Here is a 15,088-nt window from a genome sequence, read left to right on the forward strand (position 1 = left end):
GAAAATAAAACCCAAACTTATATCATCAAGAGTTATTACAAAAATAACAATATTTGTACCAACAACTTAGATCTAATAGAGTCAAAAAAATTATAATACTAATCTAATCTAAAACAAAAATTATAAGACAATATTTTGTTGGAGCTCCTCACTTCAAAGATTTGCTTGAGATCTTCTATCACCTACAACCACATAAAAAATAAAATTCCGAAATATCAAATTAAAAACCGAAAATTAAAATAGATTAAAAAACGAAAATAAAAAAAACGAAAGAAAATAACAAAACCGATTTTAAAAAACCAGTTTAAAAACAAAACCAGTTTACAAAACGAAAATCAAATTAAATTAGAAAACGAAAATAAATTAAAAAATGAAAAATCAAATCAAATCAAATAAAATTAGAAAACGAAACTAAATTAAAAAACGAAAATCAAATCAAATTAAAAAACAAAAAAAAAACAAAAATTAAATTAGAAAAACAAAACCAGTTTTAAAAACGAAAATCAAATTTAAAAACGAAAATCAAATTAAAAAAAGAAAATCAAATTTAAAACGAAATCAAATTAAAAAAATCAAGAAATTAAAATTAAAAAAACGAATCAGATACTAATTAAAAATCACGAAAATCAAATTAAAAAAACCAAATAAAAAAAAAAACTCACCAATTTTTGTCGATGATGAAGGAGATCGATGATGAAGTCGGAGTTGATGGTGATGAAGGAGGTTGATGATGAAGGAGATTGGTGACGATGAATATTATCTACGGTGATGGTGATGGTGATGATCATCTACGAGGATGATGATGAAGAAGAGAGGAATGAGAGATCAATTCCTCATTCTTAGAAAGGAGATAGGAGATGAAGAGGGAGGAGAGAGAATGGAGAGGGAGAGAGAACGGCTAAAATGAAGAGAGAGAGAAGGAGTAGAGTTAGGGGGAAAACGGCTGAAATGAAGAGAGAGAGAAGGAGTAGGGTTAGGTCTTATGCGTGAAAGCCCAAAGCACCAACTGTTTTTAATTAAAAAACACACCGACTACTAAATTAGTCGGTATTCTTTGTCATTTCCGACTAATTTAGTAGTCGGTAATCACTTTTATTATTTTTTTTAAAAATATCGACTACATAATTGGTCGGTGAAATACTTTTTTGGAAAGTTTTGGGATTTTTTTTTATCGATATTTTACCGACTACTATTGTAGTCGTTAAATTAACGACCAACTTCAAAGTAGTCGGTAAAACTGTAAATTTAATATTTAATCGGTAAAAGTAGTCAGTAAGTTTTTTCGAACATTAGTTTTGGTGGACTTAAGTCACGACTATTATGTAGTCGTAGTTTACCTGCAAAGTGGTCGTAAAATACCGACCACTTAATATTGGTCGGTAAAAAATAATATTAACGACTACCATTTTATTAGTCGGTAAAATTGTATTTTACCGACTACTTTTCTTGTGGTCGGAAAATTCAGTCGCTAAATCACTGTTTTCTTGTAGTGATCTGAACTTAATTGAACTTATCTGAACTTATCTAAACTTGACTGAACTTAATTGAATTTTGCTGAACTTATCTAAACTTAACTGAACTTAACTGAATTTAGCTGAACTTATTTTGTCTTAAATAAGTCAAAATAAGTCGAACAGAACAGAGCTTAAGAAGCAAAAATTACTTCTTACTACGTACTACGTACCTTCATTTCAAAAAGATCTTTACAGTTATTATTTGCAAGAACCCCAATGCAATATTTAACTACTAATATATCCAATTTCGTATGTGAAAAAATTATAGAAATTTGATATTCTAAAAATACATATCAAGACCAATCTAACAAGATCTTACATGTAACGTTTTTATGTATATAATAGTGAGAATTTACGGTCAAAGTTTTTATACCTTGGACAAGTTTTCCAAACCGTAAAGAACTTTCAGAAACGGAGATAGTTTATCTTAATTTGATTAAAACGGCAACTACATAGTTGTTACGTATTTACCATTCAACATGATCTAAATTGTATAGCCAATAAAATAATTTAGATTAGAGAACTACTAGATTAGACCGGTGAAAATGAAAGTCATTCATACAAAACAATTAAACATGACCAAAATGTTGACTTATCTATTAAAAAATTATAACTTATTATAGACCATCTAGAAAACGAGAAACGCAACTATTTTTAAAGGTACAAACCCTCTTTTCTGCCGCTATACTTTACACTAGAACATTTAAAAAATTTAATGTATGGAATGTGTGAAGTAAGTTTGACTCTCTAGATATGCATACAGTTATTAACACTTCTAAAGATACACAACGGTGTATTAAGGTTGCTTTGACACCCCCGACCCCTGACACCCAAAAACTGGACTCTGATGGTTATGTTCGATATAATTCTGGTGCAGCAGGAGCAGTCATCAGGGATCATCTAAGAAACAATGTTGCTAGTCGCTCCTATAATCTGGGAGCCACACCCCCTTTTCTTGCATAAGTTGTAGCCCTTCGCAAAGGATTACTATTAGCAATCGTAAGTAATATAAACAGATTTTATGAGGGAGATAATTTACTAATTGTTAAGGTTTTACAGAGACGTGCTCATTGTCCATGGAAAATCCAAATGCTTATGAATCATATCAGACAACTACTTACACCTTTTGACAGTTACACTTTGTGTCATTTTTATCGGGAAGCTAATCGAGCAGTAGACTATGTAATGGCATTTTGTCACTACATTACGACAAACCAAAATATTGATCATTGACTTGGTAGTAAATTTTTATAATTTATTACCTTAAATAAATTAGGATATAATCTTGTGAGAATACTATCCTAATTTCAATGTAATAGAAAATTAGGACCAAATCTAATCAAAAATTAAAAAATTTAGAGCAAATCAGGCGAAGAGACTATCAGACTGTAACCTTAAGTATGACTGTATGAGGCCCAGCCCACTCATCAAACATACTCATGCGGTACTTTTAGAACGGGTCAAAGTTAAAGGTCCAACGGGATCGTAGCAGGCTTGGCCCAATATTTGGAGGATTCTCCCTCCAACGGCCCACTATAGGCCCAAACACTTCTTTGTTTCTAAGGTAATTTACTAATTTCTATGCAACTATCTAATACGAAGTAGAAAAGACTATGTACAAAAGCAACTTCTTGTACATTGTGCTAGAAATTATGTTGATACCCTTCTTTTTCCCTCATGGGCCTCATTTGCTTATTTGGAAACCAAATTATTCAATGAGCAAATAAAGATCTTGGTTATACCGATAGTATCATAAAACTTGCTTAATTATGATGTTATTAGTGGACTAATTGATCGGAATATGAATTAATGTAGCAGTTGACATCAATTGTTAGAAAGGTATAAAGGTAGAAATTAAAAAAAAATAAACAATGTAGTTAGTAATTTATAAAAAGCCTATCAACCTCGTAATATTGACAACTTTATCGAGTATTGCATTGAACACTCCTGAGTAAATTGTATACATAAGCATAACTAATTTTAAAAGTATATATAATTAAAATATCATACCTAATTCACGTATTTTAATCGATAATTCGATATTATCCAGGTTGTAATTATAATAAATAATAAAATATATTGGAGTAATCAATATAAAAAAAATATTTACAGCTTTAAAATCAATTTTCAGTGTTATACCGTTATCCAAACACGTACATAGGTGACACAACACAAACTCCAAACACAAAAAAATTAAAAATAAATCACACAAAAAACAAAAGAAACCCAATAAGGATGAAGTTAGTTATCTTATAAACGTGTAAATTAATTATAACATAAAATCGATTGATTTTAGGGAGACTATAATGACTAAAACTCTTGGTTGTGGTCCTTGTAAATTCAGATTTACTTCTTGTTACGATAGAATTAGGAGAGTTTGAGTTATATTTATGTTAAGCTTTTTAATTATTATATATTTTCCAGTTATTAGTTTCCTATTATTTATCTAGTTTTTTTAAAAATATATCGAATAGGATTAGGACTATTGTACTATATATATACGTCGACACTTCTAGCTATTTATTCATCCATATTTTCAAAAATCGATCAAAGTTAGAGAATTGAACAAAACTATGGCGGGTGGAGTAATTATTGATGGTGGAAAGGTTGGTAAAGAGTATCCAGGAAAATTAACAGGTTATGTCTTTTTGAGTTGCCTTCTTGCAGCGGCTGGAGGTTTGATATTCGGTTATGACATCGGGATTTCAGGTATATATTTTATTAATTGAGTTATATCGGGCTTGAATTGAATTAATTGATCTAGCTAGTGATTCAGAGTATTAATCTTACGTTTCTTATTAGCTAGTGATTGGCTTGAATTGAATTAATTGATCTAGATAGTGATTCTCTTAATTAGTACTCCGTACTTCGTAAATCTCATATATACATGCTAATTTATTAAGAGTATTAATCGTACGTTTCTTATTAGCTAGTGATTCTATTAATTAGTAAATCTCATATATACGTGCTAAGTAATTAATTAAGAGTATTAATTGTACGCTTCTTATTAGATACATCAATTGATATAATTATAATGATATGTAGGTGGAGTTACATCAATGCCCATGTTTTTGGAGAAATTTTTTCCATCAGTTTATAGACAACAGATGGCGGACTCGGGAACGAACCAATACTGCAAATTCAATAGCGTCAAGTTAACTATGTTCACATCCTCTTTGTACTTGGCTGCACTAGTAGCTTCTATTGTGGCATCGACTGTCACTAGAAAGTGGGGTCGTAAGCGATCCATGTTTGTTGGAGGCCTCCTCTTCCTGGCTGGTGGTGCTATTAATGCCGCTGCTCAAAACGTTGCCATGTTGATCATCGGTCGTATACTTCTGGGTTTTGGCATTGGCTTCGCTAATCAGGTATAACTTCTTTCTATTCGATTTACTTTGACTGACTTTGAACTTATTTTAATAAACTTATTTATATATGAAAATGTCTGAAAAACTTATTTTTTCTAAACTTATATTATCTGAACTTTTTATTTATATAATCAATCAAGAGTACGTTGCAATAATATTATTTGATAAGAGGGGATGTACGTTGTACATAGATTGTCTACATACCCTATGTTGTTTTTAAAAAAAAATAAAAATCTTCAAAAATAATCGAAAAACCAATCTGGCAGTAAATACAAGAACACAACTACTACTAATTGTTAGCTCTAAAAGTAATTGCAAATGAGACGTGCCTGGTTTCAGTAGATAGCCAATGTCCTACAAGCACTTTTTGTTAAACTTTTTCTTTACTTGATTTTTGCATAATTAAAATTATACACAATAGATTTTCTAAACATATTAGGATTTTGCATTAATATTCTAATATTGTATATATTTTGCATGTTCTTTAATCAACTTTATGCTACTGTTAAATATAACTTCGTATTTTACTTAGTTTTTTAAAGTGTGCTACTGCATATTAATTTGTTGATTACTTAGTAATAAATCAATTCAAGTTAATTAATTGTTGAATAATTATATTTTGCAGTCAGTACCTGTGTTTCTGTCAGAGATGGCACCTTACAAGCATCGTGGTGCGCTAAACATGATGTTCCAACTCACAATCACAATAGGAATCCTCATAGCCAATCTCCTTAACTACGTATTTGCCAAAGTTGACCACATTGGGTGGAGGTTGAGTCTCGGAGGAGCTATGGTTCCTGCTCTCATTATCCTTTTTGGTTCTTTAATCCTTCCCGAAACCCCCAACTCCCTCATTGAAAGAGGCAAACCCGATGAAGCTAAGAAACAACTGTTGAAAATTCGAGGGGTAGAAAATGTTGATGCCGAATTCGAAGACCTAGTTACAGCTAGTGAAGCCTCCGAGAAGGTGAAAGACCCTTGGAAAAGCCTCTTTAAGGACAGACAATATAGACCCCCTCTTATATTCGCCTTTGTAATCCCAATGTTTCAACAACTTACTGGGATCAATGTGATCATGTTCTACGCACCTGTTCTATTTAAAACAATCGGATTTGCAGATGATGCCTCCCTTATGTCAGCAGTTATTACTGGTGGGGTTAACGTTGTTGCTACTTTAGTTTCTATTTATGGTGTTGATAAATGGGGAAGGCGCTCTCTTTTCCTTCAAGGTGGCAGCCAAATGCTCATTTTTCAGGTAATCCATCTTTTTTCAATTGATCTTCTTATTTTACTGAAATCATTAGAATAATTTGGTTGATTAACGACTTATAATATATCTATGTATTGTCAGATACTGGTGGCATCATTCATCGGATGGAAATTTGGGGTGACAGGAGATGCAGCAAATTTGCCAGAATGGTATGCAATTGTAGTTGTATTGTTTATATGCATCTACGTAGCTGGATTCGCATGGTCATGGGGACCTCTAGGATGGCTAGTACCAAGTGAAATCTTCCCTCTTGAAGTTCGATCTGCTGCACAGAGCATCAATGTATCAGTTAACATGATATTCACCTTTATAATTGCCCAAGCTTTCCTCCCAATGTTATGTGCCATGAAGTTTGGACTCTTTATCTTTTTCGCCTTCTTCGTGGTAGTTATGACAATATTCATCTACTTCTTGTTGCCTGAGACCAAGAATGTGCCTATTGAAGAGATGAATCTTGTTTGGAAGAACCACAAGTTCTGGGGTCATTTCATTCCAGATGACGTAGTTACTCCAGAGATGCCCGTGCTTAAGGCTTAATTAATTCTCTTTTTTAGTATTTTATCCTTTTTAAGATTATTAAGTACTCGATCAAGTATTATATATGATATGTTTTAGTAGATAGTCGTGTTTAATTCGTTCATTCATTAACTCTTATGAAGTTATAATAAACTTGTACGTTGAGAATTTTCATAAGGAGTTATTTATTTATTATTATGCACTAATTTTGTCATGTGTTTATAAATAATTATCATACCATGTATGGTCGTTTCCGGTAGTTGGCAATTTTTGTTTGAATCACTCGTTACTCCGTATTTATTTGTGCAATTGCAATGGTTGAGATATACTTCATGGACTACAGTTTTGTGGAAAATGAGTACTTAATCACTAAATAAAATCTACACGATTAAATAATACTAACTTCTAATATCGAGTTTCCAACATTTGATACTGGAACAAACATTGAAACTGTTAAGCTCATTGTTTAATAATATAAATAAGCGAATTAAATTTAAGTATAAATTTTAAAATAATCAAAGCTGAAATCATATATTAATTTAATAAATACAAACTTTTAAGAAAGACGGTATAGCAGTTAGACCACTTTTACGCATGCACTTTAACTAATTAGTTAACCGCTAAACCAATTAGTTAAGTTTGAAATTCAATTAGTTAATCAACGAAACCAATTAGTTATGCAACCGAACTAATTAGGATCAATTAATTAAGATTTTATGAGTTTTAGTTATTAATAAGGTTGTTCGAAAATAATAATTATTCGACTCATAAATTTAACTATTTGTCTTTATACCTTAACTATTTTGTTATTCAATTAGTTATGATTTTATTACTTATATTTATGTTTTACACTAGTTTAGTTAGTACCAAAAAACATGGTCTAACCGTTAGACGGTCTCACGTCACACAAAAGCTTTTATTTAATAAAATAATTTATTTGAATCTTTAACATGAAAAGAATATCCTGTACCATAACATATTGTAAGTCTGTACGTTAAAATATTCTAATCAAAATTAAACATGCTCAAACTTGGATAGCAAGAAAATAATGAAATACATTTCACAAATGATATAATGAAACAAAAAACTATTACCCCGTACATTACAAAAAAAATTACTAGTTACCAAAACATTGGGCCACCACTCTATTTAAGCCAAAGGTCCAAAGGCATCGTAGCAGGCCTAGCCCAGTCTTTGCAGGATTCTCCCTCCAACGGCCCACTATAGGCCCAAATACTTCTTTGTTTCCAAGGTTCAATTACTCTAGATTGAATACAACTTGACTTTAATCACTGATATACATATAGGATGTTGTTAAGTGTTGTCTTAATTAAACAGGCAATGGTATGGTGGAATAAGCTAAGCTTTATGTAACTATATAATACTTGGACACCGTTCTGCAATAGATGTATCGTTTCTCTTTTGGACACTGTTCATTAACTAAATTTGACAATTATTCTTTTACATTATGTAAAAACCAACATAGTCAAGTCAGATCTTGTTAAATTCGTATCAATGTGAGGATTCCAAATATCAATTATTTATAATTTTTACTATCAGGCAATTAGAGATATTAATGTTCAAATAAGCATGTTGGGATACGTGAAAAAAGAAATGATGTATCTATTGCGAAACGGAGGAAGTAAAAAATACTATACGGAAACAACTTCTTAACTAAAAATGGTGACTTTATGCATGATATAATGGGTGTGCCTTCTTCTTCCTCTTATTTGCTCATTTGGAAACCAACGAATTCAATGGGCAAGTAAAGTTCTTGGTTATACATGCAGCATAATAAAAAAATTGCTTAATTATGATGTCATTAGTTGACTAATTGGTCGGAATATGAACTAAGGTAACAATTGATATCAATTGTTAGAATGGTAGATAGAAATTGAAAACTTTTAACAATATAGTAAGTATTCTAATAGACAAACTCCCTATCAACCTCAGTAATATTGACAAATTTTCCGAGTATTGCCTTGAAAACTCCTTAGTAACTTGTAGGAATACAAATAAGCATAATAATGATAATGAAATATAATGAAAATATCATAACTAATTCCAGTATTTTAATCGATAATATTATCCAGCTTGTACTCAGTGGCGGAACTACAGAGGGTCCTGGTGGGTCACGTGACCCAGTGAAATTTTGAAAAGGAAAAAGAAAGTAAAAAATGGGATCTAAGAGACCTGGTATATCTGAAAACTGATCTCTTGGGTAATAATAAACCCCCCAGCCCCCCCCCCCCCCCCCCGACACATAAGAGACCGGAAGGGGCTGCTAAATTCTTAATCAAACCTAATAGAGCAGTCCCAAAACAGTCTGGTCTCTTAAGTTTTTGAATAATACACCTTCGGCGCATACTTTAAAACTACAAGCCCAGTTATTTAAACCCTTAACAAATAATTATAATAATTTTGTAGGTATTTAATTGCAATATGAATATTTATTACTTTTGGGACCCGAAAAATTATGGATACGCTACTACTTGTACTAATAATAAATAATAATTTATATAACCAATACAAAAAAATAATTACAGTTTTAAAATCAATTTTCAGTGTTGTACAGTTATCCAAACACATATATAGGTAACCAATGGCGGATCTTTGTTGTGGCTGGGGTGGGCCTGGCCCCCCGCCGAAAAATTTTGTAGTGTATTTTTAGTTACGGCCCCCACTAAAATTTGTGTATAATTGTATAATTACATAGTATATTGCTCAATTTTTTTCTACCGACCCCCCTCGTAAAACCGTTCAAGGTCCGCCACTGTAGGTAACACAACACAAAATCCAAACACACACCCACACACAAACAAAAAAAAAAAAAACCCCAATAAGGATAAAGTTAATTATTTTATAAACGTGCAATTAATACATAAGTAGTACAATTGTATATTGACTAAAACTCTTGGTTGTGGTCCTTGTGAATCCAGTTTTACTTCTTTTTACGATAGAATTAGGAAAGTTAGAGTTATATTCATGTTAAGCTTTTTAATTATTCTATGTTCCCGTTATTAGTTTTAATGTCGAGTAGGATTAGGAAACTATTGTATTATAAATACGTTGACACTTCTAGCTATTTTATTCATCCATATTCTATAGATCAAAGTTAGAGAATTAAACAAAATAATGGCGGGTGGAATAATTATTGATGGTGGAAAGGTTGGTAAAGAGTATCCAGGAAAACTAACTGGTTACGTGTTTTTGAGTTGCCTTCTTGCGGCTGCTGGAGGATTGATATTCGGTTATGACATCGGGATTTCAGGTATATATTTTATTAATCGAATTATATTTTATCTCAAGGTTTAATTTAATTCTTATTTCTTGAATTGAATTAATTCATCTAGCTAGCTAGTGATTCTCTTGATTACGGAGTAGTAAATCTCATATATACATGCTAATTAATTAAAGAGTATTAATCGTGCGTTTCTGATTAGCAAGTGATTGGCTTGAATTGATTTAATTGATCTAGCTAGTGATTTTCTTAATTAGTACTTCGTAAATTTCATAAATCATGCTAATTAATTAAGAGTATTAATCGTACGTTTCTTATTAGATAGTGATTCTCTTAATTAGTAAATCTCATATATACATGCTAATTAATTAAGAGTATTAATTGTACGCTTCTTATTAGATACATCAATTTTTTTTAACTTTTTTTGACGGATACATCAATTGATATAATTATAATTAGTAAATCTCATATATACATGCTAATTAATTATGAGTATTAATCGTACGCTTCTTATTAGATACATCAATTGATATAAATATAATGATATGTAGGTGGAGTTACATCAATGCCGATGTTTTTGGAGAAATTCTTCCCATCAGTGTATAGACAACAGATGGCGGACTCAGGGACGAACCAGTACTGTAAATTCAATAGCGTCAAGTTAACTATGTTCACGTCCTCTTTATACTTGGCTGCATTAGTAGCTTCTATCGTGGCATCAACTGTCACTCGAAAGTGGGGCCGCAAGCGATCCATGTTTGTTGGAGGCCTCCTCTTCCTGGCTGGTGGTGCTATTAATGCAGCTGCTCAAAACGTTGCCATGCTTATCATCGGTCGTATACTTCTTGGTTTTGGCATCGGCTTCGCTAATCAGGTATAACTTCTTTCTATCTGACTTACTTTGACTAAACTGAAACTTATCTGAACTTAATTGAACTTTTATCAAGAATAAACTTATTTGTGTGTGAAAATTTCTGAAAAAAAACTTATTTTTTCTGAACTTATATTAACTATAATATATGTCGAACAAAATAGAGTTACAGTATGAGATGTTTATAAAATCAATCTAGAATACGTTGAAATAATATTATTATCTATAATCAAAGGGGATCTACGTTGTACAAAGGGTTGTCTACCCTATTTTGTTTTTTTAAGAAACAAAAATCTTCAAAAAAAATTGAAAATTAAATTTGGCAGTAAATACAAGTATATAAGTAATACAACTACTAATTATTAGAGCAAAAAGTAATTGCAAATGAGACGTGCCTGGTTTCAGTAGATAGCCAATCTCACTCTTGTTACCCTATGAACACTTGTTAAAGTCGTCCTACAAGCATTTTTGTTAAACTTTTTCTTAACTTGATTTTTGCATAATTACAATTATATACAATAAATTTTCTAAACATGTTAGGATTTTACATTAATATTCTAATATTGTATTCTGCATGTTCTTTAATCAACTTTTTGCTACTTTTAAATATAACTTCCTATTTTACTTAATTTTTTAAAGTGTGCTACTTGTTCTGGTATTGGAACATAGCGTCTAGCATATTAACTTGTTGATTAATGAGTACTTAGTAATCAACCAATTCAAGTAATTATTGTTGAATAATTATATTTTGCAGTCAGTACCTGTGTTTCTGTCAGAGATGGCACCTTACAAGCATCGTGGTGCGCTAAACATGATGTTCCAACTCACAATCACAATAGGAATCCTCATAGCCAATCTCCTTAACTACGTATTTGCCAAAGTTGACCACATTGGGTGGAGGTTGAGTCTCGGAGGAGCTATGGTTCCTGCTCTCATTATCCTTTTTGGTTCTTTAATCCTTCCCGAAACCCCCAACTCCCTCATTGAAAGAGGCAAACCCGATGAAGCTAAGAAACAACTGTTGAAAATTCGAGGGGTAGAAAATGTTGATGCCGAATTCGAAGACCTAGTTACAGCTAGTGAAGCCTCCGAGAAGGTGAAAGACCCTTGGAAAAGCCTCTTTAAGGACAGACAATATAGACCCCCTCTTATATTCGCCTTTGTAATCCCAATGTTTCAACAACTTACTGGGATCAATGTGATCATGTTCTACGCACCTGTTCTATTTAAAACAATCGGATTTGCAGATGATGCCTCCCTTATGTCAGCAGTTATTACTGGTGGGGTTAACGTTGTTGCTACTTTAGTTTCTATTTATGGTGTTGATAAATGGGGAAGGCGCTCTCTTTTCCTTCAAGGTGGCAGCCAAATGCTCATTTTTCAGGTAATCCATCTTTTTTCAATTGATCTTCTTATTTTACTGAAATCATTAGAATAATTTGGTTGATTAACGACTTATAATATATCTATGTATTGTCAGATACTGGTAGCATCATTCATCGGATGGAAATTTGGGGTGACAGGAGATGCAGCAAATTTGCCAGAATGGTATGCAATTGTAGTTGTATTGTTTATATGCATCTACGTAGCTGGATTCGCATGGTCATGGGGACCTCTAGGATGGCTAGTACCAAGTGAAATCTTCCCTCTTGAAGTTCGATCTGCTGCACAGAGCATCAATGTATCAGTTAACATGATATTCACCTTTATAATTGCCCAAGCTTTCCTCCCAATGTTATGTGCCATGAAGTTTGGACTCTTTATCTTTTTCGCCTTCTTCGTGGTAGTTATGACAATATTCATCTACTTCTTGTTGCCTGAGACCAAGAATGTGCCTATTGAAGAGATGAATCTTGTTTGGAAGAACCACAAGTTCTGGGGTCATTTCATTCCAGATGACGTAGTTACTCCAGAGATGCCCGTGCTTAAGGCTTAATTAATTCTCTTTTTTAGTATTTTATCCTTTTTAAGATTATTAAGTACTCGATCAAGTATTATATATGATATGTTTTAGTAGATAGTCGTGTTTAATTCGTTCATTCATTAACTCTTATGAAGTTATAATAAACTTGTACGTTGAGAATTTTCATAAGGAGTTATTTATTTATTATTATGCACTAATTTTGTCATGTGTTTATAAATAATTATCATACCATGTATGGTCGTTTCCGGTAGTTGGCAATTTTTGTTTGAATCACTCGTTACTCCGTATTTATTTGTGCAATTGCAATGGTTGAGATATACTTCATGGACTACAGTTTTGTGGAAAATGAGTACTTAATCACTAAATAAAATCTACACGATTAAATAATACTAACTTCTAATATCGAGTTTCCAACATTTGATACTGGAACAAACATTGAAACTGTTAAGCTCATTGTTTAATAATATAAATAAGCGAATTAAATTTAAGTATAAATTTTAAAATAATCAAAGCTGAAATCATATATTAATTTAATAAATACAAACTTTTAAGAAAGACGGTATAGCAGTTAGACCACTTTTACGCATGCACTTTAACTAATTAGTTAACCGCTAAACCAATTAGTTAAGTTTGAAATTCAATTAGTTAATCAACGAAACCAATTAGTTATGCAACCGAACTAATTAGGATCAATTAATTAAGATTTTATGAGTTTTAGTTATTAATAAGGTTGTTCGAAAATAATAATTATTCGACTCATAAATTTAACTATTTGTCTTTATACCTTAACTATTTTGTTATTCAATTAGTTATGATTTTATTACTTATATTTATGTTTTACACTAGTTTAGTTAGTACCAAAAAACATGGTCTAACCGTTAGACGGTCTCACGTCACACAAAAGCTTTTATTTAATAAAATAATTTATTTGAATCTTTAACATGAAAAGAATATCCTGTACCATAACATATTGTAAGTCTGTACGTTAAAATATTCTAATCAAAATTAAACATGCTCAAACTTGGATAGCAAGAAAATAATGAAATACATTTCACAAATGATATAATGAAACAAAAAACTATTACCCCGTACATTACAAAAAAAATTACTAGTTACCAAAACATTGGGCCACCACTCTATTTAAGCCAAAGGTCCAAAGGCATCGTAGCAGGCCTAGCCCAGTCTTTGCAGGATTCTCCCTCCAACGGCCCACTATAGGCCCAAATACTTCTTTGTTTCCAAGGTTCAATTACTCTAGATTGAATACAACTTGACTTTAATCACTGATATACATATAGGATGTTGTTAAGTGTTGTCTTAATTAAACAGGCAATGGTATGGTGGAATAAGCTAAGCTTTATGTAACTATATAATACTTGGACACCGTTCTGCAATAGATGTATCGTTTCTCTTTTGGACACTGTTCATTAACTAAATTTGACAATTATTCTTTTACATTATGTAAAAACCAACATAGTCAAGTCAGATCTTGTTAAATTCGTATCAATGTGAGGATTCCAAATATCAATTATTTATAATTTTTACTATCAGGCAATTAGAGATATTAATGTTCAAATAAGCATGTTGGGATACGTGAAAAAAGAAATGATGTATCTATTGCGAAACGGAGGAAGTAAAAAATACTATACGGAAACAACTTCTTAACTAAAAATGGTGACTTTATGCATGATATAATGGGTGTGCCTTCTTCTTCCTCTTATTTGCTCATTTGGAAACCAACGAATTCAATGGGCAAGTAAAGTTCTTGGTTATACATGCAGCATAATAAAAAAATTGCTTAATTATGATGTCATTAGTTGACTAATTGGTCGGAATATGAACTAAGGTAACAATTGATATCAATTGTTAGAATGGTAGATAGAAATTGAAAACTTTTAACAATATAGTAAGTATTCTAATAGACAAACTCCCTATCAACCTCAGTAATATTGACAAATTTTCCGAGTATTGCCTTGAAAACTCCTTAGTAAATTGTAGGAATACAAATAAGCATAATAATGATAATGAAATATAATGAAAATATCATAACTAATTCCAGTATTTTAATCGATAATATTATCCAGCTTGTACTCAGTGGCGGAACTACAGAGGGTCCTGGTGGGTCACGTGACCCAGTGAAATTTTGAAAAGGAAAAAGAAAGTAAAAAATGGGATCTAAGAGACCTGGTATATCTGAAAACTGATCTCTTGGGTAATAATAAACCCCCCAGCCCCCCCCCCCCGACACATAAGAGACCGGAAGGGGCTGCTAAATTCTTAATCAAACCTAATAGAGCAGTCCCAAAACAGTCTGGTCTCTTAAGTTTTTGAATAATACACCTTCGGCGCATACTTTAAAACTACAAGCCCAGTTATTTAAACCC

General features: G+C 31.8%; 2 protein-coding genes and 1 long non-coding RNA gene across 3 annotated transcripts; 2 read left to right on the top strand and 1 right to left on the bottom strand.

Moving 5' to 3' along the window:
* Window positions 1-1,175, bottom strand: LOC110782243 (uncharacterized). Its single transcript, XR_002531904.2, has 2 exons — window positions 663-1,175; window positions 1-182 (listed from the first exon to the last, which is right to left on the bottom strand). It is a non-coding gene; the product is annotated as an uncharacterized lncRNA (long non-coding RNA).
* A 2,810-nt stretch (window positions 1,176-3,985) lies between these two features.
* On the top strand, window positions 3,986-6,870 carry LOC110781814 (sugar transport protein 1-like). The gene is made up of 4 exons (XM_021985866.2): window positions 3,986-4,223; window positions 4,560-4,882; window positions 5,508-6,137; window positions 6,234-6,870. The coding sequence occupies exons 1-4, from the start codon at window positions 4,088-4,090 to the stop codon at window positions 6,687-6,689; spliced, it is 1,545 nt and encodes a 514-aa protein (XP_021841558.2). The 5' UTR covers window positions 3,986-4,087; the 3' UTR covers window positions 6,690-6,870.
* A 2,655-nt stretch (window positions 6,871-9,525) lies between these two features.
* LOC110781806 (sugar transport protein 1-like) lies at window positions 9,526-12,897 on the top strand. Its single transcript, XM_056828652.1, has 4 exons — window positions 9,526-9,939; window positions 10,461-10,783; window positions 11,535-12,164; window positions 12,261-12,897. Exons 1-4 carry the CDS (start codon window positions 9,804-9,806, stop codon window positions 12,714-12,716), a joined length of 1,545 nt encoding a protein of 514 aa, XP_056684630.1. The 5' UTR covers window positions 9,526-9,803; the 3' UTR covers window positions 12,717-12,897.
* The last annotated feature ends 2,191 nt before the right edge of the window (window positions 12,898-15,088 follow it).

The sequence above is a fragment of the Spinacia oleracea genome, chromosome 5 (genome assembly GCF_020520425.1).
Source record: "Spinacia oleracea cultivar Varoflay chromosome 5, BTI_SOV_V1, whole genome shotgun sequence".
In the NCBI taxonomy this organism is placed as follows: Eukaryota; Viridiplantae; Streptophyta; class Magnoliopsida; order Caryophyllales; family Amaranthaceae; genus Spinacia; species Spinacia oleracea.

What these genes read in the sequence shown, in the direction of transcription:
- LOC110781814 (XM_021985866.2), top strand. Translation starts at nt 4,088, where the DNA reads ATGGCGGGTGGAGTAATTATTGATGGTGGAAAGGTTGGTAAAGAGTAT. An exon ending in TTATGACATCGGGATTTCAG is followed by an intron (nt 4,224 to 4,559) that starts GTATATATTTTA and finishes AATGATATGTAG; the next exon opens with GTGGAGTTACATCAATGCCC. An exon ending in GCCAAATGCTCATTTTTCAG is followed by an intron (nt 6,138 to 6,233) that starts GTAATCCATCTT and finishes ATGTATTGTCAG; the next exon opens with ATACTGGTGGCATCATTCAT.
- LOC110781806 (XM_056828652.1), top strand. Translation starts at nt 9,804, where the DNA reads ATGGCGGGTGGAATAATTATTGATGGTGGAAAGGTTGGTAAAGAGTAT. An exon ending in GCATCGGCTTCGCTAATCAG is followed by an intron (nt 10,784 to 11,534) that starts GTATAACTTCTT and finishes TATATTTTGCAG; the next exon opens with TCAGTACCTGTGTTTCTGTC. An exon ending in GCCAAATGCTCATTTTTCAG is followed by an intron (nt 12,165 to 12,260) that starts GTAATCCATCTT and finishes ATGTATTGTCAG; the next exon opens with ATACTGGTAGCATCATTCAT.